The 26,595-nt window shown below is 41.0% G+C and overlaps 1 protein-coding gene across 1 annotated transcript in view; it reads right to left on the bottom strand.

The window, feature by feature from the left end:
- The window catches only part of LOC137347131 (microtubule-actin cross-linking factor 1-like), a 441,060-nt gene that overhangs the window by 249,428 nt on the left and 165,037 nt on the right, over positions 1-26,595 (bottom strand). The window contains 12 exon segments of the mRNA XM_068011260.1: positions 5,383-5,518; positions 7,008-7,096; positions 9,260-9,412; positions 10,590-10,688; positions 10,805-10,912; positions 11,021-11,104; positions 13,333-13,495; positions 16,077-16,264; positions 22,355-22,493; positions 24,430-24,608; positions 24,861-25,018; positions 26,063-26,246. Coding sequence (XP_067867361.1) covers positions 5,383-5,518; positions 7,008-7,096; positions 9,260-9,412; positions 10,590-10,688; positions 10,805-10,912; positions 11,021-11,104; positions 13,333-13,495; positions 16,077-16,264; positions 22,355-22,493; positions 24,430-24,608; positions 24,861-25,018; positions 26,063-26,246 — 1,680 coding nt within the window.

Raw genomic sequence — 26,595 nt, 5'->3', positions numbered from 1 at the left:
GTAAGGGGTAGGAAGTTTAGAGGGGATTTGAGGAAATCTTATTCACCCAGAGGGTGGTTGGAACCTGGATCACACTGCCTGAAGGGGTAGTAGAGGCAGGAACCCTCAACATTTAAGAAGTATTTAGATGAGCACAGGAACCACCATAGCACACAAGATTATGGGCCATTTGCTGAAAAATGGGATTAGAATAGATAGGTGCCTGATGGTTGGCACGGACATGATGGGCCGAAGGGCCTGTTTCTATGCTGTGTAACTCTATGACTCTGAGGAAACAAGGCCTGTAATCCTAGTTGTAGGAAACTAGATCCCTTGTTAAGTAAAATTGCAGGGGAGTGGCATGGAAAGAAAAATATAGAACAAATGCACCCTGGAGTTCTTGATAACCTGTGGGATGATTATATTGAGTACAACTCACAATTTAAATTACAATGTATATAAAGTATGAAAATTACATTGAGTTGTCATGCTATACAAACTGCAAAATTATGATTTTTTATTTCGCGATTGATGCTGGATACTTCTGAGCTATGGAATACCACTTTATGCACTTGTAAATGTTGGTTTACATGTCTTCTCAAAACTACAAAGGAATTCAAAAATTAAACATTATAAATGGATTACAAAGTAGACGCTGGAGTGAATAACAGATAAGTTACCTCTGAACTTGTGGTGTCGTGGTATGGAAATACAGTGAACTTAAAGCATCGCACAAAAAAGCAAGCAACACAGAAAACATAAATAATATTTCGACCTAATAAGATACTTAATAGAATTTCAGCATTCTTGTAATGTTAACTTTTGAATGAATCACTGTCTGAAGACTTCTTTAATCTTCAGGAGTATTAGATTTGCAAGCCAGAAACTAGTTACATAAAATTTATTACACCTTACAGAACTTCTTATTTAATGCAGTGTAACCCTTTTAGAATGAAATCCAGGTCACAACATTAACATATACTAGTATTTGGAATTTCGCATGATGTTTCAGAACATCTGTTACTTAAGGCTGCGGAAAGCTGCAATTCTAAGCAATGCTTATATTGAACTCAATGAGATTCAGGACATTATATGGACAGAAAATGAATGGGTTAAGACCTCATGCACTGTTTGTGCCTGATATATGAGGTGGATTTAACAACTTTTTGCAGATTAACTGATATTCACATTTTTAATTTCAATGTTAAGCCATTCAGCTGTATAAGTGAACAGGAATGCTGTTTTTTTTTTTAAAACACTGTTCCTGAATTCAATACAATTGGATTCCTATATTACGATGGCAAACAGACTATATGTATGTATAACCTCAAGTTTCTTCACCCTTTCCCCTTTCATTTTATGTTCTCACATATTTATTTATTGGAGGTCTTTCAAGTAGTAACATGTGCTGTGGATTTAGGAGAACCGGTGGATGCATTGTACTTAGATTTCCAGAAGACATTTGATAAGGTGCCACATCAAAGGTTATTGTGGAAAATGACATATCATGGTGTAAGGGACAACGTTTTGGTATGGATCGAAGATTGGCTAACTAACAGGAAACAGAGTAGGCATAAATGGGTCATGTCTAGGGAATGCAGAGCTCAGAAATGCAGAGGGATCTGGGTGTCCTGGTGCATGAACTGCAAAAGCTTAGTATGCAGGTACATCAAGCAATTAGGAAAGCTAACAAAATGTTATCATTTATTGAATACAAAAGTAGGGGGGGGGGGGGGGGGGGGTTATGCTTCAGGTTTGGGGCATTGGTGAGATCACATCGGTGTGTGTACAGTATTGGTCTTCTTATTTAAGGAAGGATGTAAACTGCTTCCAATGCATTCAGAGAAGGTTTACTAGACCAATACCTGAAATGGGTGGGTTGTCTTATGAAGAAAGGTTGGAAAGGTTAGGCTTGGATCCGCTGGAGTTTAGAAGAGTAAGAGGCGACTTGATTGAAACATAAAAGATTCTGAGGGGTCTTAACAGGGTGGATGTGGAAAGGATGTTTCCTCTGTGGGAGTATCTAGAACTGGGGTCACTGTTTAAAAATAAGGGGTTGCCCATTTAAGACAAAGATGAGGAAAAATATTTTCTGAGTCGTGAGTCTTTGGAACTCTCTTCCTTAAAAGGTGGTGGAAGTAGAGTCTTTGAATATTTTTAAGGCAGAGGTTGATAGATTCTTGATCAGCAAGGGGGTGAAAGGTTATTGGGGGTAGGCGGGAATGTGGAGTTCAGGTTACAATCAGATCAGCCATGATCTTATTGAATGGCGGAGCAGGCTCGATGGGCCAACTGGCCGACTCCTGCTCCCAATTCATATGCCAATTCCTGATCAAGAGGGTACTTAGCCAGTCTGCTCCTTGTCTGTGGGCATGCTAATTTCCCCATCTTCCTTCTAAGGAAGCACAGGATCTTCCCTAATGAATTCTAGACACAAAGCTACATCTTGTCATCTGCAATAGTGGATTAAGCATAGACTTACGAAAAGCTTTTTACATCTATTTGTTCGGGGGATTGGAAAAACATCAGTAATAATAATAATCAGGTTTTATCTGTCCGGACTGTTCACATTGGTCAGTTCATGGGGGTGCGTTTATTGGTGGGCAGAGACTGACGCACATGGAGGCAGGTGGGGTGCACAGAGGACTGGAACATGTGATGCATGTGCGGCTATCAACGGTTGGTGGTGGCAGGCTGGGTGAGGTTGGTGGAGAAAAAAAACAAACAGTGTAAGGTAAGGGGAGCCCAACAACAAAGTCACCTTGGCTGGAGAGACTGCTTCTATAAAGGGATGGGATGGGATTGATGGGTGGCATGGGGATTGCAAGAGCAGGATGGAGATGGAATGGGAGGGAAGGAGGGGATGGCGTGGGCAAGAAGGATGGAGTGCATGGGATGGGGCTGGCATGGGAAGGAGGGGATGAGATGATGGAATTGGTTAAGTGTGACAAAATAGCAGGGACAGTTATTTGATGCAAATTATTCGAAAGCTATTCTTCATGCTAAAAATGACACCAGATTTGAATGAAAAAGTTTTAGAAAAACTGTTGAATGACTTAAAATACATTAGTGTTGATTCTATAGATAACAGTCCATACCTTTCAGAGTTTCTACACAGTCTAACCCCAATGGGCATGCCACCACACAAACTTAAGCCTCAAGGAAAGAGCAATCGTAGTGTTGCTACAAAACTTGAAACCTAAACAAGGACTTTGTTGTGAAACACGATGGTCAGATAGGAAGCTTTTTTCTTCAATGATAGATGCTGAAATTATAACAGGCAGATTTCAAGGAAATCGTGTGTTTATTCCTCAAACAATATTGATCTCATCAAATGTAAACTTTTCTTTTCAACTCAGGAGAAAACAGTTCCCAATTAGACTTTCATATTCTATGACCATAAGCAACTTACAAGGCCAGACTCTTGACCAAATCTGTATATATATTCCTAGGCTTGTTTTTACACACGGACAGCTTTATGTAGCTTTTTCCAGAGTGAGAAGTTTTAATTCTGTTCAAGCCTTTGGCGAAAGAACTAGAAATTCTGGATTTCAAGAAGTACTGTTGCAATAAAGATACTAATTTGACTGCAAATGTTTTGCGGGTTTTACCTAGTTATAAAATGTGTTTTCAGTGTAAGACAATATATACAGAAAAAGCTAGATTTGATAGGGCATTACAATTTATGTAAACTGGTGCTGAGTTTTATTTGGGGCATTTAACTTTTTGCTATTAAATATTTTAATCAGAAATGCACAGTCACAATGGACAAATACAGAAATACACGACAAAGATACAATATAACAAATTTGGAACAGGAAAAGACAAAAACATTTACTTACCAGGAGGCTTGCCAACAGCAAAACAGAGCTAATGCGAGTATTTCAGCAGTGTCACACACAAAGTGTAAGCTTGTTGTTAGGTCCAGCATGCGGCTTTTATGGGTTTTTTTGTATCAAATTTTAATCCATCTTCTATTTCAGAAGGGTTAGTTTTGAGTTGTAAGCAAGGATGCTGGTTAATTTGACATAATTATTCACAGGAAATTCATAGTGACACATCATGCTCAACTTGTCATGGAAATTCAGACTTGACAATGATCGCACTATGCTGTATACAGCAAGCAAAGATTATACCATACTTCAAACATAGTTCCCTTCTACAGTGAAGCAAGAAATATATCATATACCCACCCTCCTCCTATGCTGAATGATGCAGGGAAGGTGGTTCAAAGATTGGCTATTTTTCGTGAATTAATTACAACAAACCTTTACAAATGCGGAAATATTAAAATAGTTTTGTACCATATTAAGTAGTATTCTCACAATTACAGTTTATAGTGTTAGGTTCTACTTCACAGTGCATCACTGTACACAAGGGCAACATATAGATATATATACCCTAGAAACACACAATAGGAGAGAAACTTTGGAAAGGTGGTAGTGAGTGAGCAAAACTAATGATTACTCTATTCTCATATACACACACACAGACACACACAGTCATGCACTGATGAAGCAGTAAACAATGAACATGAGTTCTGAACAAATTCAGTTTTTGTTTCTCAGACAATGGACAGTCATTTCCTTGCTTAGAAGTAGTCTTTACACCAGTATTCATCAAATATGCTCAGCATTCCATTATTACTTTGGATTAAAGCACTAAACTGAGGCCCCATCTGCCATTGTAAAAGATACCATGGCATTATGCGAAGAGGAGCAAAGGAAATTCTTCCTGGTGTCTTGGCCAATATTTATTCCTCAATCAATATCACTAAAACAAATGACCTGATATTTTTCATTGCTGTACACGAATTGGTTGCCATATTTATCTACAACAGTGACTACACTTCAAACATAATTCATTGGCTATAAAACAGTTTGGGACATCCTGAGGTTGTGAAAGGTGTTAGGTAAATGTAAGTTATGTTTTCTTTTAATTTTCAACAAGCAACATTATTTTTTTGCTGATTGACAAATGCATCAAATTATAAAATGGGAATTCTTTAAATACTAATAAGGATTAGCCCAACAGATTATCTAGTGTAAGTTCTCACTACAAATTAAGCATATACTGGATACACACTTTGGAAAGAGACACAATTAAAGCAAAGCATACACAATTTACTATAAAGTGCAGATTAAAAGCTAGCATTATATAGTTAGCAATTGCCTGAGAAACGCAAAATTTTCTTTGTGTGATGAGTAGTCTGATGTATATGTGAGTAATGAAGTTCACTCCGTGCTATTACAGGTAAAACATACCATGCAGTGTAATTTTTGTTCATTTATACATTCACAAATACATTCATACACTGAATCACACAGGTAAAGGGATGCTTGAGGCAGTAAAAAGATACTTGAAATATTAATTCGAAAATAATATTTTGATGCCCCAGTGTACCTTGCGTTGTACTTCCTGAGTGAGTTTATTCTGTAGTTGCTGGAGTTGTTCTGCAGACTGCTCACACAGTTGACTGTATGTTTCCTTTAGCGTGTTCAATTGTGATGTCACCTGTTGCTGTTCTACCGGAGACATTCTGTAAAGGAGGGTATTGGTTAAGAGTCTAGCAATTAAGATTGTCTGTGTTTGGGGGGAGGGGGAAAGGAGGGAATGAAATCGGATCTCTAACCCTTTACATGGGATTCTAGTAGGACTCCATTTGGTCAGGTGGCTTAATAGCACTTACATTGAACCAGTTTGCATATTTTCCCCTTTTAACATGGAAATTACGGCCAGCACTTTCCACTTGTGCAATTTCCAGTCTGCAATTTTCCTCCATTCATTTTAATAGATAGGAAATTCATGGTCTTGGAAGCGAACAAATGGTAAACCCTGCCTACGTTTTTAAAAAGTAATTTCAGTTGTGTCTGAAAAACGTGAGCCTGTTTAAAAAAAATTAGACTGGCCTTGGAAAACACAAGTTCCAGTTTCATTGAGTGTTTGACTATTAGCTGTAGTGACAGAGAAGTAGATATTAAGTTTGTGGTCAATATTTACGTTATACCCTCGCGTGCAAATAAAACGAGGTTCCCTTTCAAACTGCTACTTATCGTGGAGGTGTTTTTTTTTGTAGCTTACTTATGAGTCATTTCAAAATATGAAAAGACTTTTTTTTTTAAACACATTGGAAACCTGTGAGAAAGGATCACTTGCCAATAAATTACATGTTTTGATGCAATGCAGGCAGACAATCTTTTATGCTCTAGAAATATATTCATTTTTCTACAGACAAGATTTCAGCTCTCAATGGCTTGAAGGTTCCTTTAATTTAGCAGCATTGCAAACAGAGGGTTGTTTTACTTTGCACTATAGACTTCACATCTTGGAATGCTCCCAGAATATTTGAATTAGATATTGAACATTAGATATTTTTTGAATTAATACAATAACTCAAACATTTGTATGCATTAGTACTACTGAAAATAAAACTAATGGAAAGGAGTCTGGACCAAACTACATTTACACAGTAATGGGAAGATGTTATGAAGCATGTAGTAAATGACCTCACAGATATACTGTTCTATATGGTATTCAACATGTCAGGATCTGGCAATTAAGTGTGTTCATATACATACATAAATAATATACATAATCAAATTCTGGTAATTCCAAAACAGACAATTTTAGAGGCCAAACTACAATCAGCGCCAAAATTTATCGGTCTAGATTTTTTCCTCTGGATCAAACTGTAGATTTCCAATTCCAGTATTCACATTGCTAATTAACTGATTAAAGTGCTAAATGGGGTTACTTTGCTCATCTGTTAATGTGGAAAACACATGCTCTTTTCTGGTCAGACTGATCAAGGAATAAAATAGAACTTCCTTCACAAGGAATTATTTTGCACATTTGACAAACCATGATCTCAGCAGGAATTCCAACTTATACAATCTAATGTTCCACACCCATACATAATTAAGTGGGGAAACAGATCTTTTCCTTTCCCAGTTGTGCAATTTTAGTGATGTGTTGTCATGGTAGCAACTGAAATTCCAACATAAATGGGAAGTATAACACCAACTAACCTGTTTCCATGTTTGGCAAGAAAAATCTGTGCTGTTTTGATCGCCTCCGCTATTTGATCTTTCTTGGCATTGAGTTCTTCAGTGACTGCCTATATCATGAATAAATATTTTTTGTGCTTTGTTAACTCTCTTCCACTAGGAGCAGCATTGTCCAATAAGAAATTAATGACAAGTCACGGATGCGGCTACAGCAACATAGTTTTAGACATGTTCACTAATTTTAGTTGGAAATAGCTTGCATATGCTTATACAATACCGGTGAATACAATTCATATGTATACATTTACTTAACATCTACCATTCAGTAAACAAGAACAGACTCAATGATCGCACACACTGCTTTTTGTCGTACCATTTTACTAACAAACTCACAGAAAAGGTTAAAGGTTACATGCACATGCGGTGCCAATGAAGATTGAGATCACATGTGGCTCGTGGACAATGTATTAGATGTCACGCACACAAAGGGCTGAACTTTATTCGGGCACCACATTCGGCAGCAGCGCCCTTTAAACTAAGCGTGGAGCCCGCATTCAGCGGCTGCCGAGGAGTCCCCGCGATATTTCGCGCCGGAGCTCATTTCAATAGCGTTTAAGCGTTTAAGCCCTTACAATGTAATTTTAATTTTTAAAGGTATAGTCATCTGGAAGTTTTATTAGCAATGAAGAAAGATGTTGAGGCCCTGCCCCAAAGCCCCCAATGATCATTTAAGTGGGATTTATTCTCAAAAAAATAATCTGTTCCCTTCCCGAGCTTTTCCCCCGAACCTTTGAATATTTGGCCTCTCACCCCTTCCCATCATCCCCCATCCAATAAAAAGTGTTTTCCCAGCTCCTTCACCCCTCCCGCCTTGACAATTTTATTACTCCCCCCTCCCCACCAGGTTCTCGCCTGGAACTCAGAGTTCTGAAGGCGGGCGGAGCACGAACGGCAGCTGTAATATTGGAGTAGGATGGCCACTGCCTGCAGGTAGGTGAATTTGCATTACGTTAGGCCTTATTTTAATATGGCGATGAAGGGCCCGCAGCCTGGCAGCTAGGGGGGGTGGGGCCACACCAAGGTCCCGCCACCGCCGTAATATGTGGCAGGCCCTTGTCGACGTCGCGTGTCGAGGCGGGCCTCCCCCCCGCAGCATTTTACTGGCCCCCATGCCACAACCCACGACTTCGAGGGGCCGGTAAAATACAGCCCAAGAAGTGCGATGATTCAAAAAATAGAACAATGGTATGGGTAATGTGGTTACACACTTGCGTGAAGTTTGAGAGCGTTAGTTAAAGTCCCTTAAAGTTATGGCCTAAGTTTAGCAGCTCAAACATATGGAAGTGTGAAGCAGAGACCAACCACTTCCTCTTACGTTGTAATGACAAATCTCAGCCTGTTCTTGTGTACTTAATATAACGGCACTACAGCAGAGTCAGGTGGTCATGGATACAAGCCCCATTTCAAGCACTGAGAACATAATCACAATCTGTGCCTGCTTAGCTCTCGTAGCACTTTTGAAAAAAAAAAGGTTGCCCCTGTCCTGGTCAATATTTCTCCTTCAACCACACACCAAAAACAGTTTAAACTGGTCATTCCTCTAAATCGCTGTTTGTGGGCTATTGCTGTGCATGAATTGGGTGCCATGTCTGCCTAAATAACAATAGTTGCACTTTGAAAGCAATTCCATAAATGTTAATTGCTTTGAGATGTGGTTAAAATTCTAACGAATGGGTATTGCATCTGCAGCAACTGACAGAAGCTAAAGAACAAGATTTCTGCATAGTCTTTTAAAAATCAGTAGGATTGTTTTCAACATATATACAAAATGTTACTTAAGAACGAAAAAAAGCAGCATTAATGTATCTAGTTGCTTATCGTTAGCTTTATTTAGTTCGGTGAGGTATTATACAAAAATACTGTTTTGAAAAAAATGACCTGGAATACTGAATATGCAAATTCAAACAATTTAAAAATATGATAGATTGCTGCTCCATTAGTGGTACCTCGACACATGTTGAAACAAATTGAGGCAGGGGTCTTGACTCCTCAGACCCTTCGGCCCAGATATCTCTGGGCAGGCTGGGAGGGTGCAATTGAGGCCATAACCTCAGTTCTGATGGAAGCTTCTGAAATGCTGGTCTATCTTTATCAGATGCTGAAGGATCTATTGTGTATTTGGAACGTTTTCTGTTATGTTAGAGTTTCAGCATTTGCAGTTTTTCTTTTTATCTTGATAATTTACGTTTTGGTAGACATGTGTGTTTACATACCTGTTGCTCACAAAATGATTGTTCAATGGCTCCCAGGTCTCCCTCTTCTGGTAGAGTGTTCCTGTTTTTTAGGATATGACTAGTGTTCAAAACCCAGCCAAGGAGCTCCTTCATTTTTTCAACACGTTCCTGTTTCTCCTCCTCAACAACTTTCTGTAATCAGGAATAAAAAGGAAGATATGCATTGCCTGAAAGGGTGGTGGAAGCAGATTCAATTGTCACTTTTAAAAATGAATTGGATATGTACTGGGACTAATTGGATAGCTTTTTTTAAAGAGCTGGCACAGGAACAATGGGCTGATGATCTCCATTGTAATTGTCTCAGCAGGTCTGGCAGCATCTGTGGAAAGAGAAGCAGAGTTAACGTTTCAGGTCAGTGACCCTTCTTCGGAACTGACAAATATTAGAAAAGTCACAGATTATAAACAAGTGAGGTGGGGGTTGGGCAAGAGATAACAAAGGAGAAGGTGCAGATTGGACCAGGCCACATAGCTGACCAAAAGGTCACGGAGCAAAGGCAAACAATATGTTAATGGTGTGTTGAAAGACATTCTTTCAACACACCATTAACATATTGTTTGCCTTTGCTCCGTGACCTTTTGGTCAGCTATGTGGCCTGGTCCAATCTGCACCTTCTCCTTTGTTATCTCTTGCCCAACCCCCACCTCACTTGTTTATAATCTGTGACTTTTCTAATATTTGTCAGTTCCGAAGAAGGGTCACTGACCCGAAACGTTAACTCTGCTTCTCTTTCCACAGATGCTGCCAGACCTGCTGAGTGAATCCAGCATTTCTTGTTTTTGTTTCAGATTTCCAGCATCCGCAGTATTTTGCTTTTATTCCATTGTAATTGTGTTTGTTTTTAAAAAGAGATCCAATGAATGATTCAGAATTGCCAAACTTTGCTCCAAGTGAAATAAAATTAACAGATATTAATTTTACACGTTAATTGTCATTGACTGGATATGTAAAATTTGGATTTGCATCATGGCTAGATTTCTTTTGGTCTGCTTGAGATTACCCCCCATAACCCAGATTTCTCCTCCTACCACCATAAACCACTGAGCTGCAAGGCACCAGCTAGGGGTCAACAGCTTGCCAGATATGAATGAAGCCAAGGCTTCAAAATGGTTCTACCCTCATAGTAGCATAAAAGGGCAGGTAAAGCAATCGTAGAACTAGTGTTTGGATTTGATACAATGTCTTGACTGTAACACGAGTGCTTCTATAATTAAACTTTGAAGAAGCTGGAGTATCCAACTGCAAATACGCCAATGTCTTTAAGTTTATGTAAAATCTAACGTTTTCTCTATTTTCTTTGTCCTCTTACCTCCTCTTCCTCTAGTCGCCTTAAAGCATCACTGATGTACTTCACATGTTGAGTCGTTAGGGTCACTAATGCTGTGTAACGGGTTCGGAGGTCCATGAACTACAGATAGGAAAAGAGGCCATCAGATAAAAACTGTACTGCTATTAAATTTAAAATATGAATATTGGCAATAAAAATTAATCTAATTTAGTGAGATTTTCAAAATGTTTTCCCACCTCTTGGGTTATGACATCTGATGATGAGTGTATCCTCCGGCGCTTTACAGGTGATTTTTGGTGAGATTCCACAAAAGCTCTATAAGTCATCAACTGCAATTCATAATCCTAAGGATATCAAGTAAGGCTATTTTAAATTCTGTTGCTTTTCACCAAAGGAAAATGAGTCTTGTTGATGCCTTTTATTCCAATAGTGTCATAAATGTGAAAGTTTACCTTTACAGATACAGAGTACTGTTTAGACAGATTTTGGCATTCGTCCAGTTTAGCTTGATTCTTTTCAATCTCAGCAACCAATGCCTAAACCAAAATAAATAATTTTGAATCGACCTATTGCCTTGTACAAAATACACTGAGGTTAAGATCAAATTCACTGAGTTTTATGTAATTTATTCACAATTAATGCAGCCCAGCCTCCGCCAGTCATGGATGAGCTGGACGTACAGCCAACAAAATCGGAACTCAGTAATGCCACTGATTCTCTAGCCAGCGGTAAAGCCCCTGGGAAGGACGGCATTACCCCTGAAATAATCAAGAGTGCTAAGCCTGCTATACTCAGCACTCTACGAACTGCTTTGCCTGTGCTGGGATGAGGGAGCAGTATCACAGGCCATGCGCGATGCCAATATCATCACCCTCTATAAAAACAAAGGTGACCGCGGTGACTGCAACAACTACCGTGGAATCTCCCTGCTCAGCATAGTGGGGAAAGTCTTCGCTTGAGTCGCTTTAAAAAGACTCCAGAAGCTGGCCCAGCGTGTCTACTCTGAGGCAGAGTGTGGCTTTCAAGCAGAGGGATCGACCATTGACATGCTGTTCTCCCTTCGCCAGCTACAGGAGAAATGTCGCGAACAACAGATGCCCCTCTACGTTGCTTTCATTGATCTCACCAAAGCCTTTGACCTCGTCAGCAGACGTGGTCTCTTCAGACTACTAGAAAAGATCGGATGTCCACCAAAGCTACTAAGTATCATCACCTCATTCCATGACAATATGAAAGGCACAATTCAGCATAGCGGCACTTCATCAGACCCCTTTCCTATCCTGAGTGGCGTGAAACAGGGCTGTGTTCTCGCACCTACATTGTTCGGGACTTTCTTCTCCCTGCTGCTCTCACATGCGTTCAAGTTTTCAGAAGAAGGAATTTTCCTTCACGCAAGATCAGGTGGCAGGTTGTTCAACCTTGCCAGTCTAAGAGCGAAGACCAAAGTACGGAAAGTCCTCATCAGGGAACTCCTCTTTGATGATGCTGCATTAACATCTCACACTGAAGAGTGTCTGCAGAATCTCATCGACAGGTTTGCGGCTGCCTGCAACGAATTTGGCCTAACCATCACCCTCAAGAAAACGACCATCATGGGACAGGACATCAGAAATGCTCCATCCATCAATATCGGCGACCATGCTCTGGAAGTGGTTCAAGAGTTCACCTACCTAGGCTCAACTATCACCAGTAACCTGTCTCTCGATGCAGAAATCAAAAAGCGCATGGGAAAGGCTTCCACTGCTATGTCCAGTCTGGCCAAGAGTGTGGGAAAATGGCGCACTGACACGGAACACAAAAGTCCGAGTTTATCAGGCCTGTGTCCTCAGTACCTTGCTCTACGGCAGCGAGGCCTGGGCAACGTATGTCAGCCAAGAGCGATGTCTCAATTCATTCCATCTTCGCTGTCTCCGGAGAATCCTTGGCATCAGGTGGCAGGACCGTATCTCCAACACAGAAGTCCTCGAGGTTGCCAACATCCCCAGCTTATACACCCGACTGAGTTAGCGGCGCTTGAGATGGCTTGGCCATGTGAGCCGCATGGAAGATGGCAGGATCCCCAAGGACACATTGTACAGCGAGCTCGCCACTGGTACCAGACCCACCGGCCGTCCATGTCTCCGCTTTAAAGACGTCTGCAAACGCGACATGAAGTCCTGTGACATTGATCACAAGTCGTGGGAGTCAGTTGCCAGCGATCGCCAGAGCTGGCGGGCAGCCATAAAGGCGGGGCTAAAGTGTGGCGAGTCAAAGAGACTTAGCAGTTGGCAGGAAAAAAGACAGAAGCACAAGGGGAGAGCCAACTGCAAAACAGCCCTGACAACCAGTTTTATCTGCAACACCTGTGGAAGAGCCTGTCATTCTAGTATTGGCCTTTATAGCCACTCCAGGCGCTGCCCCATTGTCTCCGAGACAAGGAGGCCAAAGAAGAAGAAGCACACCATTCTTAATGTTTAGGAATATGTTGCATTATGGGAGTTCAAAATTATGGATCAAGAAAGGGACCAAAGAAATTTAAAAAGGGAGCAGAAGGAAAAAACACATGTTAGGGGATCAACATTTAAGGCAAGCTGTAGGAAAGGAGACCAGATTTCTTGATTTTTGTTTGGAATTGGAAACCTAGCACTTTCTTTTTGACGTGTACACTCCCTTGGTAATCCTTTATTTAGCTAGTTCTTTCTATTTTAACAATAAATCATTCCATGCACTACTGTTGTGCTATTGATGAAGATTGATGTGTTACAGTGAATGTAGTTTTTCTTACCGTTTGTTGACCAAGTTGCTCTGACAGGATCTTGGTATCTTCAGCCTTGCCTGGCTCCATCCTCTCTTGCTGTGCAGTTGTCTCCTCAATCCAATCAATCAGTGACTGATGACAGCCCCTGTAATTCTTTAATAAATCTTCAATGCTTTCCAATTCAGCTTCTCTGTATAATGCAGGAAAAAGGTAAAGTGAAGTGGCTGAACATAAAGTTTATGGTCAACTCCCCCGACACAAGGCTTCATTCTAGACCAGAATTGTAGCTTTCTACCAGAGGCGGTATTAGAGATTTGGAGTGAATAGCCAACATAACATGCAAAACTTTAGCTTCACAACTCCAATTTAGCACTAGGTTAAAAAAAAACAAGGGATAAGCTGGACCATGTGGAAATTGCCCAGCTATGTCCTATACACAAAAAGCAGGACAAATCCAACCTGACCAATTACTATGATAAAAGCAAAATACTGCGGATGCTGGGAATCTGAAACAAAAACAAGAAATGCTGGAATCACTCAGCAGGTCTGGCAGCATCTGTGGAAAGAGAAGCAGAGTTAACGTTTCGGGTCAGTGACCCTTCTTCGGAACTGACAAATATTAGAAAAGTCACAGATTATAAGCAAGTGAGGTGGGGGTGGGGCAAGAGATAACAAAGGAGAAGGTGCAGTGGTCAGTCTACTTTCGATCATTAGCAAAGTGACGAAAGGTGTCATTAACAGTGCTATCAAGCAGCACTTGCTCAGCAATAATGTGCTCACTGACGCTCAGTTTGGGTTCCACTAGGGACACCCAGCTCCTGGCCTCAATACAGCCTTGGTCCAAACAAAAGGTGAGGTGAGAGTGACTGCCCTTGACATCAAGGAGGCATTTGACCGAGTGAAGCATCAAGGCACCCGAGCAAAACTGAAGTCAATAGGAATCAGGGGAAAAACTCTCCGCTGGTTGGAGTCATAAAGGATGATGATTGTGATTGTTGGAGGTCAATCGTCTCAGTCCCAGGACATCATCATAGGAGTTCCTCAGGGTAGTGTCCTAGGTCCAACCATCTTCAGCTGCTTCATCAATGACCTTCCCGCCATCATAAAGTCAGAAGTGAGAATGTTCGCTGATGATGTTCAGCACCATTCGTTACTCCTCAGATACTGAAGCAGTCCTTGTCCATATGCAGCAAGACCCGGACAATATTCAGGCTTGGGCTGATAAGTGGCAAGTTACATTCGTGCCACACAAGTGCCAGGCAATGACCAAGTCCAACAAGAGAATCTAACCATCTCCCCTTGACACTCAATGGCATTATGATCGCTGAATCCCCCACTATCAACATCCTTGCAGTTACCATTGACCAGAAACTGAACTGGACCAGCCGCATAAGTACTGCAGCTACAAAAGCAGGTCAGAGACTGGGTATTCTGCAACGAGTAACTCACCTCCTGACTCCCCAAAGTCTGTCCATCATCTACAAGGCACAAGTCAGGAGTGTGATAGAATACTTTCCACTTGCCTGGATGAGTGCCGCTCCAACAACACTCAAGAAGCTCAACACCATCCAGGACAAAGCAGCCCGCTTGACCGGCACCCCATCCACCACCTTCAACATTCACTCCCTCCACCCCCGATGCATAGTGGCAGCAATGTGAATCATTTACAAGATGCACTATAGCAACTCACAAAGGCTCCTTTCAAACCTGCAACCTCTACTACCTAGGACATGGGCAGCAGATGCATGGGATCACCACCTGCAAGTTCCCCGCCAAGCCACACACCATCCTGACTTGGAAATATATTGCCGTTGCTTCACTGTGGCTGGTTCAAAATACTGGAACTCCCTTCCTAACAGCACCGTGAGCGTACCTACCCCACATGGACTGCAGCAGTTCAAGGCAGCGGCTCACCACCACCTTCTCAAGGGCAATTAGGGATGGGCAATAAATGCTGGCATAACCAGTGACACCCACATCGCGTGAAAGAATTAAAAAAATGTTATTTTACATGTGCCTACCATATTTTATTAGGATCACAAACTATTCTAGATATTTCTAGTTGCACTGTAAAGTATATGTTCAGGTTGGCTTGGAGCACTGGAATTCCAAATAGCTGCCACATTAGATATTACTGGGAGAAGCCTCCCTCATGCTAGCTCATGAAATGGCAAAGGCACAAATACAATGACAATTAATCCCCGTGGTGATTTTTTTGCCTTTTTGTTCAAATTGCTGAAAAAAAACATTTTTAGTGTAATGCACTTCCAAGCTTAATTAATTATTAAAACAGAAGAATGAGTAAATTAGCAGATGACACCAACAGAAAAACAGACTGAGTGGCATAAGTAGTTCCAAAGTTTTGTGCTGGGAATGAATGAGTTAGAATTGAAGACTGTACAATGAGTCTTGGTTAAAATACAGTCAGGATGCAAGGGGAAAATATCTTGCTTGCAAAAAGCAGGGAGATATTCTGCCAACTATTTTAAAAATTGTCATTTACTGATCAGAAAATGCAAGCAATGTTGAGGATCTCAAGAAATAATCTTAAAACAGATCTTAAAACAGAGAATCGTTATCAATCAGATGATGACAAAGATGGGCTGAATGAAAGATTTGCTTGAAGTAGACTTTGGTGAGAAAATACAAAAGCAGCAATAAAAAGTCTGCATTAGTGAAGATATTGGACTGATTGGCTTTCGAGAAGTATTGATTTCAAAAACTAAAAATAAAATTTGAAAACTTTTTAATAGGACTCAAAGGAGGCTGACCTGGTCTCAATCTGCGTACGGACATTTTGCCATCGATCTTTCAGCTGTGCTGCCCTTTCTTGATATCGTTCCAAGTCCCGTTCGTTGTGTAGGTGGAACAGGTGTTCACCAGCAGCATTTGCTCGCTGCATTTCCTCTTCCAAAGAGGAAAACACATCCTGCTTCTCATTCACATCATGAAGCCATTGCTGCAAGTAACAGAAGTTATATCTCATTTGCTTTGTTTTGCGATGAAAATATCTAAAACAATGTCCAAATGTTAAATATCAATAAAAGTTCAAAAGAAAATTATTTTCACAGTTTCGTTATTCTCATTTACCAGTTTGTGTCTCCATTACAAGTCCAGATGCAATGCTCATACCCGTTGACCATTAACCAGTATTGGACTTAATACTTCAGAATAAGAAGCTACTCTGATGTATGTGACAGTGTGCTTGAACAAGCACTTGGTTGGGCAAGTGTGTTTTTATTGATAATTCTCAAACTGATACCAGTGCCAGAAGTGATCGCTGACCATCAACATGTTCATTGTCCTTGAGACAACACCTCAGGTCCTCTTGGCTCTATTCCCACCAAACTGATCACCCAAACTTATCTAAAAGCAAAATACTGCGGATGCTGGAAATCTGAAACAAAAACAAGAAATGCTGGATTCACTCAGCGGGTCTGGCAGCATCTGTGGAAAGAGAAGCAGAGTTAACGTTTCGGGTCAGTGACTTTTCTAATATTTGTCAGTTCCGAAGAAGGGTCACTGACCCGAAACGTTAACTCTGCTTCTCTTTCCACAGATGCTGCCAGACCCGCTGAGTGAATCCAGCATTTCTTGTTTTTGACCCAAACTTATCTTCCTGGTTCCCATGCGAGAACATACTGGAAATGCTTCCCTCTCCTAAGGTACTATCCCCTTCCCTGTCAAATCAACCATTATCTGCCTCCATCCAAAAAACTGAATCTTGATTGCTCTGCTCTTCCCAATTTCAGGCCCCTTGTCCAAGATTCCCCAGCCAGCAGAAATAGTTTCTCTCTATCTACCCTTCTTATTTTCCCTTAATAGCCTGAAAACTTCTAGAGAATAAAACTCAAGTTTGTATAATCTCTCCTCATAGTTTAACCCTTGGAGTCAAAGTATCATTCCAGCAAATCTGCAAGGCCAATATGTCCTTCAAAAGGTGTGACGTCCATAATTAAAAACAGTACTCCAGATGTGGTCTAACCAGGGCTTTGAATAACCGCAGGATGACTTCTAATCTCTTGCGTTCTAGTCCTCTAGATATAAAGGTCAGCCTTTTCAATTATTTTTTGTACCTGTCCATGACATTTTAATGATCCATGTACCTGGACCCCCATGTCTCTTTGGGACTCCACTGTTTCTAGCTTTTCACCATTTAGAAAGTACTCTGATCTATCCTTTTTAGGTCCAAAGTGGATGACCTCAAACTTGCCACAGTTCGGCCGATTCATTAAACCTATTAACATCTCTCTGTAACTACTTTTTTCTGCACAGCTTACAATGTTGCGTAACTTTGTGCCACTGGCAAACTCGGACATGTGGCTAACTCAGCATTTTCTGTTTTTATTTCAGATTTTGGCAATTTGTAATTTTTTGCTTTTAACAGGTGGCTCTTATCCCATCACCTAGGTTGCTATAAATAATCAATAAATATTGATTAGTTGAGGCCCCAACACACATCCCTGTGGGATGCCACTAGTCACATCCTGCCAATTAGAGTACTTGGCCATTATCCATACTCTCTGTCTCCTGCCAATCAGCCAATCTCCTAACCAAGTCAATAATTTGCCCCAATTCCATGAGTTTCAACTTTAGCGCTCAGTGTCTTATAAGGGACTTTATGGAACAGCTTCTGGAAGTCTATAGTCAGTTCTTCACCTGTCCTCTACTCTAGTCACCACTTCAAAAAATTCACTTACAAATCCATTCTGGCTTTCTGTGATCAGCTGAAAATATTCCAAGGTTTTTAGCCACTCCATCCTTAATTGTAGAGTTTAGTAATTCCTGACATTTGCTAGGCTAACTAGTCTAATTTCTTGATTATCCTAGCTCACCTTTCTTAAAGAGTAGTGACGTGCAATGTTCCAATCTAATATGGAAAAATCATAGTTAAGGCATCTGCAATGTTCCTGCCTACTTCCTTCAAAACCCTGGGACAAAAAAAATCTCGTCCTAGGAATTTGTCACTCTTTAGTGTTGCTATTTTTAAAATTACTGTTAATTTGCTTATGTTAATTTTTGCAAGACCCTGTTCCTCATTCAATATTAGCTTCCTTGGGATGTCTGGCATGCAATCTCCTCCTCTGTTGTAAATACTGGTGCAAACTAACGATTTACATTTCTGCCATTTTCTTATTTTCATTTTTATATGCAGTTAAGGGGCCTACATTGCTCTTTACAATTAAGAAAAAGCAAGTGGTTAAGTTTTTTGTGTTGACATTGATATCTCTTGCAAGTTTCCTTTCATACTTTCTTTTTGTACTATTCTTAATATCTTTTCTTTGTATCTCTCCCATTCACCAGGATCTGTGCTATTTTTTGCATTCTTGTATTCTTTTTCTTTTAGTTTTATGTTGTCGCTTACCTCTAGTCATCTATGGCTCTTTTTTTGGCAAACAGACCTCTTGTCATTTAGGGGTATAAACTAGTTCTGTATCACAGTGGATGTTTTTTTGAATTCTTCTCACTGATCTGTTGTGTTACCCATTATCAATTTTTCCGAGTTTATAGAACATAGAACAGTACAGCACAGTACAGGCCCTTCGGCCCACGATGTTGTGCCAAACCTTTAACCTACTCTAAGATCAAACTAACTACCTACCTTTCATTCTACTGTCATCCATGTACCTATCCAAGAGTCGCTTAAATACCCCTAATGTATCTGCTTCTACTACCACCGCTGGCAGCGCATTCCACGCACCCACCACTCTCTGTAAAGAACCTACCTCTGACATCTCCCCGAAACCTTCCTCCAATCACCTTAAAATTATGCCCCCTGGTGATAGCCCTTTCCACCCTGGGAAAAAGACTCTGACTATCCACTCTATCTATGCCTCTCATCATCTTGTTCCCCTCTATAAAGTCACCTCTCAGCCTTCTTCGCTCCAATGAGAAAAGCCCTAGCTCCCTCAATCTTTCTTCGTAGGACATGCCCTCCAGTCCAGGCAGCATCCTGGTAAATCTCCTCTGCACCCTCTCTAAAGCTTCCACATCCTTCCTATAATGAGGCGACCAGAACTGAACACAATATTCCAAGTGTGGTCGAACCAGGGCCTTATTGAGCTGCAGCATAACCTCGCGGCTCGTTAACTCAATCCCCCTGTTAATGAAAGCCAACACACCATACGCCTTCTTAACAACCCGATCAACTTGGGTGGCAACTTTGAGGGATCTATGGACGTGGACCCCAAGATCCCCCTGTTCCTCCACACTACCAAGAATCCTGTCTTTAAGCCTGTATTCCGCATTCAAATTCGACCTTCCAAAATGAATCACTTCACACTTTTCCAGGTTGAACTCCATCTGCCACTTCTCAGCCCAGCTCTGCATCCTGTCAATGTCCCGTTGCAACCTACAACAGCCTTCCACACTTTCCACAACTCCAGCAACCTTCGTGTCATCGGCAAACTTGCTAACCCAGCCTTCCACTTCCTCATCCAAGTCATTTATAAAAATCACAAAGAGCAGGGGTCCCAGAACAGATCCTTGTGGAACACCACTGGTCACCGAGTTCCATGCTGAATACTTTCCATCTACTACCACCCTCTGACTTCTATGGGCCAGCCAATTTTGTATCCAGACAGCCAACTTTCCCTGAATCCCATGCCTCCTTACTTTCTGAATGAGCCTACCATGGGGAACCTCATCAAACGCCTTGCTAAAATCCATATCCACTGCTCTTCCTTCATCAATGTGTTTTGTCACATCTTCAAAGAATTCAATAAGGCTTGTGAGGCATGACCTGCCCCTCACAAAGCCATGCTGACTGTCTCTAATCAAACCATGCTTTTCCAAATAATCATAAATCCTGTCTCTCAGAATCCTCTCCAATAATTTGCCCACTACCGACGTAAGACTGACTGGTCTATAATTCCTAGGGTTATCCCTATTCCCTTTCTTGAACAAGGGAACAACATTTGCCACCCTCCAATCATCCGGTACTACTCCAGTGGACAGTGAAGACGCAAAGATCATCGCCAAAGGCGCAGCAATCTCTTCCCTCGCTTCCCGTAATATCCTTGGGTATATCCCGTCTGGCCCCAGGGACTTATCTGTCCTCATATCATTCAAAATTTCCAGCACATCCTCCCTCTTAACCTCAACCTGTTCGAGCATATCAGCCTGTTCCACGCTGTCCTCACAAACGACCAGGTCCCTCTCACTAGTGAATACTGAAGCAAAGTATTCATTTAGGACCTCCCCTACCTCCTCCGACTCCAGGCACAAGTTCCCTCCACTATCTCTGATTGGCCCTACCCTCACTCTGGCCATCCTCTTGTTCCTCACATAAGTGTAGAACGCCTTGGGATTTTCCTTAATCCTACCCGCCAAGACTTTTTCATGTCCCCTTCTAGCTCTCCTAAGTCCATTCTTCAGTTCCTTCCTGGTTACCTTGTAACCCTCTGGAGCCCTGTCTGATCCTTGCTTCCTCAACCTTAAAGTAAGCTTCCTTCTTCCTCTTGGCTAGCTGTTCCACATCTCTTGTCATCCAAGGTTCCTTCACCCTACCATCCCTTCCCTGCCTCATCGGGACAAACCTATCCAGCAGTCGCAGCAAGTGCTCCCTAAACAACCTCCACATTTCTGTCGTGCATTTCCCTGAGAACATCTGTTCCCAATTTATGCTCCCCAGTTCCTGCCTAATAGCATTGTAATTCCCCCTCCCCCAATTAAATATTTTCCCATCCCGTCTGCTCCTGTACCTCTCCATGACTATAGTAAAAGGTCAGGGAGTTGTGATCACTATCACCGAAATGCTCTCCCACCGAGAGATCTGCCACCTGGCCTGGTTCGTTGCCAAGAACCAAGTCCAACATAGTCTCCCCTCTAGTCGGCCTATCTACATATTGAGTCAGGAAACCTTCCTGGACACACCTGACAAAAACTGCTCCATCCAAAATGGACAATCTACGTTCCTCCCCGCTGAAGTCAAGCCTTACTTAAATTTCACCTTCAGGTGAGTTTCTGACCTCATCCTTGCCATCACAAAGAATGTCTACTTTGCAACATCGCCAGTCTCTGGCCCTGCCACAACCCAGCTGCTACTGAAACCCACAACCATGCTTTTGTTATCTTCAAACCCAACTAATTCAATGCTTTCCTGGCATATCTTTCCATCTCCCATAAGCATGAGCTCATCCAAAACTCTGCTGCTCATATTCTAATCCAGATCAAGTCCCACGGACCCATCACACTTGTGACCTACAAGGATTCCTGATCCATCTCGATTTTAAAACCATCATTCTGTTGCAATTACTCCATGGTCTTATCCCTCCCTATATCTGCAACCTCCTTCAGCTCAAATACCCTTCAAGAACTCCACATTTCTCCAACTCTGGCCTCTTACTCATTTCCTCATCCCCCCGCCCCCACCCCCACACCCCAACTCCCTTCGCTCACCATTGGCTGCTGTGTCTTCAACCATCTAAGCCCCAAGCTCTGGAATTTCCTCCTTAAACCACTCTGTGTCTCTCCTCCTTTAAGTTCATCCTCAAAACCTGCCTCATTGACCAAGTTTTTATTTCACCCCTCTTTGACTTGGTGTCAATTTTTGTCTGATTACACTCCTGTGAAGTGCTTTGGGACGTTTTCCTATGTTAAAGGTGCTATGTAAATAAAAGTAGTTGCTGTTGCTAAAGCCTGGCTCGGGTATAAAATTAAAAGCCAACCCGGGCCTGACCCGACCACAGCCAACCCCAATCGGACCCGAAGCCTTTAATGTTTTTTTGCGCTCAACCCGATCCGACACAAATCTCCTTCATCTGTTCTGGCAGCAGGCTATTCTTGCAGCTGGAGTTGTGGGGAATTATGGGTAAGCCTGATCCTGTGACTTCCCCAAAGCAGCAACGTCCAGCCCGACCTGACCCTGAATGCTGGACTCGGAATTTTGACCCGACCCCAACACATGCAGTCAGGTCTAGTCGGGTTCGGGTTGGGTAGCCAGGCTGTTACCTGCTACTTGTCCAGTACCAGGACTTCCAGAGGCATTAGTGTAGGATTGCATTCATGCTCATCAATTAATTGTTCTGATTACTGAGAACTTCCTGACCTGTAATATGGTTCTATGTCCTTCAATAGCTGTCTGGTCTACTGGTACTATATCTTCCTCACTCAGCTTCATTTCGTATACTTTAACCAGCATCTCAGCTCCTTGACTGCTTTTCAACATCACATCCACTGCTTTCAGCCTAAAAGAAATTTTAAAAAAGTTATTTGCTGAAAATAAAACTTTCATGCACAAGACTGCAAAAGTGGTGATTTAGAAAAAGTCCTTTTCAAATTCAATCTGACCATTTTAGGTTTTATTCTTGTGGTAAACTCATATCCTTCCGTCTATTACCTTTGAATGGTTCAGTGAAGCAAGCATTTCCTGCAGCAAATTCAGTCAGAGATCAATCATTAAGTGTGGACGGACCATTTATCAAAATAACAGCTTGCAGCTTATGTATTGATTTTGCACACAGTACATATCCACATTTTTACCAATGTACTTAAGTATTTAAAAAAGAAAAAGATTTTGGAGAAGACAGTGAGTGCAGAACCATTTAGCCTGAATCAATTTTGTCTACAGCACAATGATCTAATGCTTGAATTAACTTTGCTGCCATTTTTGGAATCTTTCTACTATTTGTGGGTTTTTTAAAAACAATTACATGACCACATTTGTATAGGACAGCTCATTGTGAGATCTGGTAAATGCATAAGAATACACCATTTCTTTGAACTCGTACACTATGGATCTACTTATAAACCACAACATTCTACTTGTCTTCATAACTAATATCATTCAAAGTGACAGCAATTAATATTTCATTAACTATTAAATATTTTTCTCAGCTCATCTACACTTTACTGACAACCTTATTTGCCATAATACCATTAAGTGCCACGTACCATTTTTTATTTCAATGTAAATTTACTGTACTTGTTCGTTGCTGAAGAAGCACTTTCAAATAAAAGCACATTTCCTATTAAATTCCATTTATATATTATGTAGCACCTTTTGCGAGGCCCAGTGCTGCCAGTGGAACATGTTGGAAAATTGAGGAAGTACTACTCATGATTTTCCATACACTAATTTGAGTCTTCTTTGTTACCCATGACATGTGCAAAGATATTTCTTTTACATGAGGAGCTCCATATAAATGCAAGTTGTTGCTAAAAGCAACTAAAACAATTCCAATTGAAGAGTGTTTTGTGAAGGAAGATCTATTGTAAAGAAACAATTTTCATGTAAGCTGACCTAATTTCCTTGCTGAAAATTGCTGCAAAAGACTTATCAACTCATATTATTAGTGTGACCACTACATTCTTGATACTTCAAACATGTGCCACGATAATGTTATCACATTAATAATTATTGCACTTTGTGTGTGCAATTAATGTCATTTAACCATTTCTCATTTTTTTAGATCGCTCTTCATTTGTGCATGTACATATGTAGTAGTGATACCAGGGTACATTTATCTTCTATGTTTACTTCCTTAGTATTACCCCTCCGAGTGTAATACCTAGATGCTTTACTGGGAGTTATGGGATTGTATCACTTTCAAATTCTGCTAATCTCAGCCTCCCTTGTTCTAATCCAGATAGCCAGGCAGTGAAGGAGAGTATTGGAGCCTAATCTTTACACACTTATAAGCTTTTACTTACAAAGAACATATTACAACCATGCACCTCCAAACCCAACAACCAGAGTTTTAAGCAGCTCCTACATAAACTTATTAACATATAATTACCATCCTTTATCTGAAATAAAGTGTCTCCAAAAAAATCCTACAGAAACAAAAATATGGACTGTTTACAGGTGCTACTTCTGCTAGTCCATCAAAATATGATATTGCTATTTTGCAATGCAAGGGAAGAGCCAACTGTGTAACAGCCCCAACAATCAAATTTTTCTGCAGCACCTGTGGAAGAGCCGGTCACTCGAGAATTGGCCTTTATAGCCACTCCAGGCGCTGCTCCACACACCACTGACCACCTCCAGGCGCTTACCCATTGTCTCTCGAGATAAGGAGGCCAAAGATATTTTAAATACATACTCATTTAGTAACTGATCATACATTTAACTCTTTCCAGCTTTATTTTAACAGAAGGCCTTTTGTGCAATTTCAGACTCACTTGTTCATGTAGGTAGAGGACAATGAATGCACTTGATCTATCTTCTTTACCACCAAATCCAACTCAGAATGCAGCGCTGGGATACTAGCCGCAGAGGGCGATTGGTGGAAGAAACTTTCACATTTCTTAGTCACCTGATTCAAATCGGATTTCATTCCATCTAGTTCCTGCTGCATGTGCTGTAAAAACAGTAAATAAATAATCAACACAGATTTATGAAAAGGTCACCTCAGAATAAGGCTAAATTGTAAAAAAGAGATGTTTTTCCCCTTTCACCTATTGCACGGGAGATGCTGTTACATTACATTACATTAAGGGTGCCCAGTTTTAGTTAGAGGAACATAGCATGACCACACAAGTGCAATACTGACAGACGGTTGTGACTACTAATCAATTTCAATGTAATATAGATACACTTGCATGAGACAAACCTCCTGTTCAATGATTCTGCAGGCAATATCTTGCATGGCATCCCCTTCGACAGAGGCCTGCTGCCTCCGCATTAATCGGTCTTTATACTTGTCCAGGTGTAGGCAGATGTTCTGCAGCTCGGAGATGTATGTCTTACTCAATGTCTCATCTTTCTCCTCTGTTTAACAAGCACATGATAATTATGTACAAAACTTGAAAGTAACTCAAACTCTTCTGCTATTTTCAAGTCACATTGATCATTTACTTCACCAGGAAGATAATAAAATTTCTTAAAAGAATGCAATTAAAGTTACTTTTCAGTTTTCAAAGCTTTCATTGGGAAGCCTTTTCTGAATAGAACCCAATATTGCACCAGTCAACTTTGCTTCCTAAAAGTTAAGACTAATGGAAGTTGGAACTTTAAAGCTTTTGCTTAAAACTGGCAAAAACTATGAGGCATCCAACCCCTCAAAATAAACAACTCTTGCCCTAGTACATTTCTGCATTTACAAAACAAGCTTTTAATAAGATCTCACTCACAGATGATATCGCAACAAACAACGCAATTTTAGAAACAGAAATGGACAGGTAGTTCACTTTGAACAATTTCTCAGTCTCTCAAACAAAAGGATTAAAAGAGCTCCAACTTTTTTTTCCTTTAACATTTGTAATCCCTGTCCAACAGTGAAAGCGGGTAACTTTACATCAGGCACCAGCTGTTAGTACGTGTGAAAGTACAGGTGAGGGTAGTAATGTAATGAACTAGCAGGAAGTTTAAATATGGGCTAGAATTTCACAGTCAGCAGCAAAGTAATGACACTCATCATTGACCTCAAAGTACAACACTGGCAATGGACGCTACTTATATTTGCCTCCACCAGCACCTCAGGAAACCCTCTTTCCAAGAGAAGTCCTGCTGCCTGTAATAGCACTGGCATTACTATTCATATTGTACAAGATTGCTTCCAACACTGCTCCTGCTGTAAGTCAACAGGTGAATAACAACTGATCACAATCTTGCTTTTCAAAGGTTTCCACTGTCCAGTTGTTGTGAAATATGACCAACTGTTTATGAAAATCCAACTCACGAGGTGCAGCTTGCGATGCCTCTAGGATGCGTTTTGAAAATACTGATACTTCTCTGAAGTCACTCTTCCATTTTATTTTTATGGACCCTGACTCAAGGGTGTATTAATTATTCTTTTGTGTTCTTTTTACTAACCTGTTTCTATGGATATCAGTAGCTTCTCACAATGCTCCTTACAATTATCCACTTCCTCCTCTAATCGTAGTCTGTCTGCAATGGAAAAGACTTGAGACTCCTGGCTGTCCTCAAGGAAATCCTCATAATGCATCTGGAGGTTTTTCATGACTTGTGACTGCTCATTCACTTGCAGAGTTTTAAACTGGAATTAAAAAGTATCATTATCAAAAAGGAGGAGGTGCTGGGTTTCTTGCAAAGCATTAAGGTAGATAAGTCCCCAGGGCCTGATGGGATCTACCCTAGAATACTGAGGAAGGCAAGGGAAAGAAATTGCTGGGGCCTTGACAGAAATCTTTGCATCCTCATTGGCCACAGGTGAGGTCCCAGAGGACTGGAGAATCGCCAATGTTGTGCCTTTGTTTAAGAAGGGTGGCAAGGATAATCCAGGAAATTATAGGCCGGTGAGGCTTACGTCAGTGGTAGGGGAAACTATTAGAGAGGATTATTCGGGACAGGATTTACTCCCATTTGGAAACAAACAAACTTATTAG

This window comes from Heterodontus francisci, chromosome 31 (genome assembly GCF_036365525.1).
Source record: "Heterodontus francisci isolate sHetFra1 chromosome 31, sHetFra1.hap1, whole genome shotgun sequence".
Taxonomy (NCBI): Eukaryota; Metazoa; Chordata; class Chondrichthyes; order Heterodontiformes; family Heterodontidae; genus Heterodontus; species Heterodontus francisci.
The sequence above is the reverse complement of the archived record's forward strand: the minus strand, read 5'-3'. Positions and strand labels throughout refer to the sequence as shown.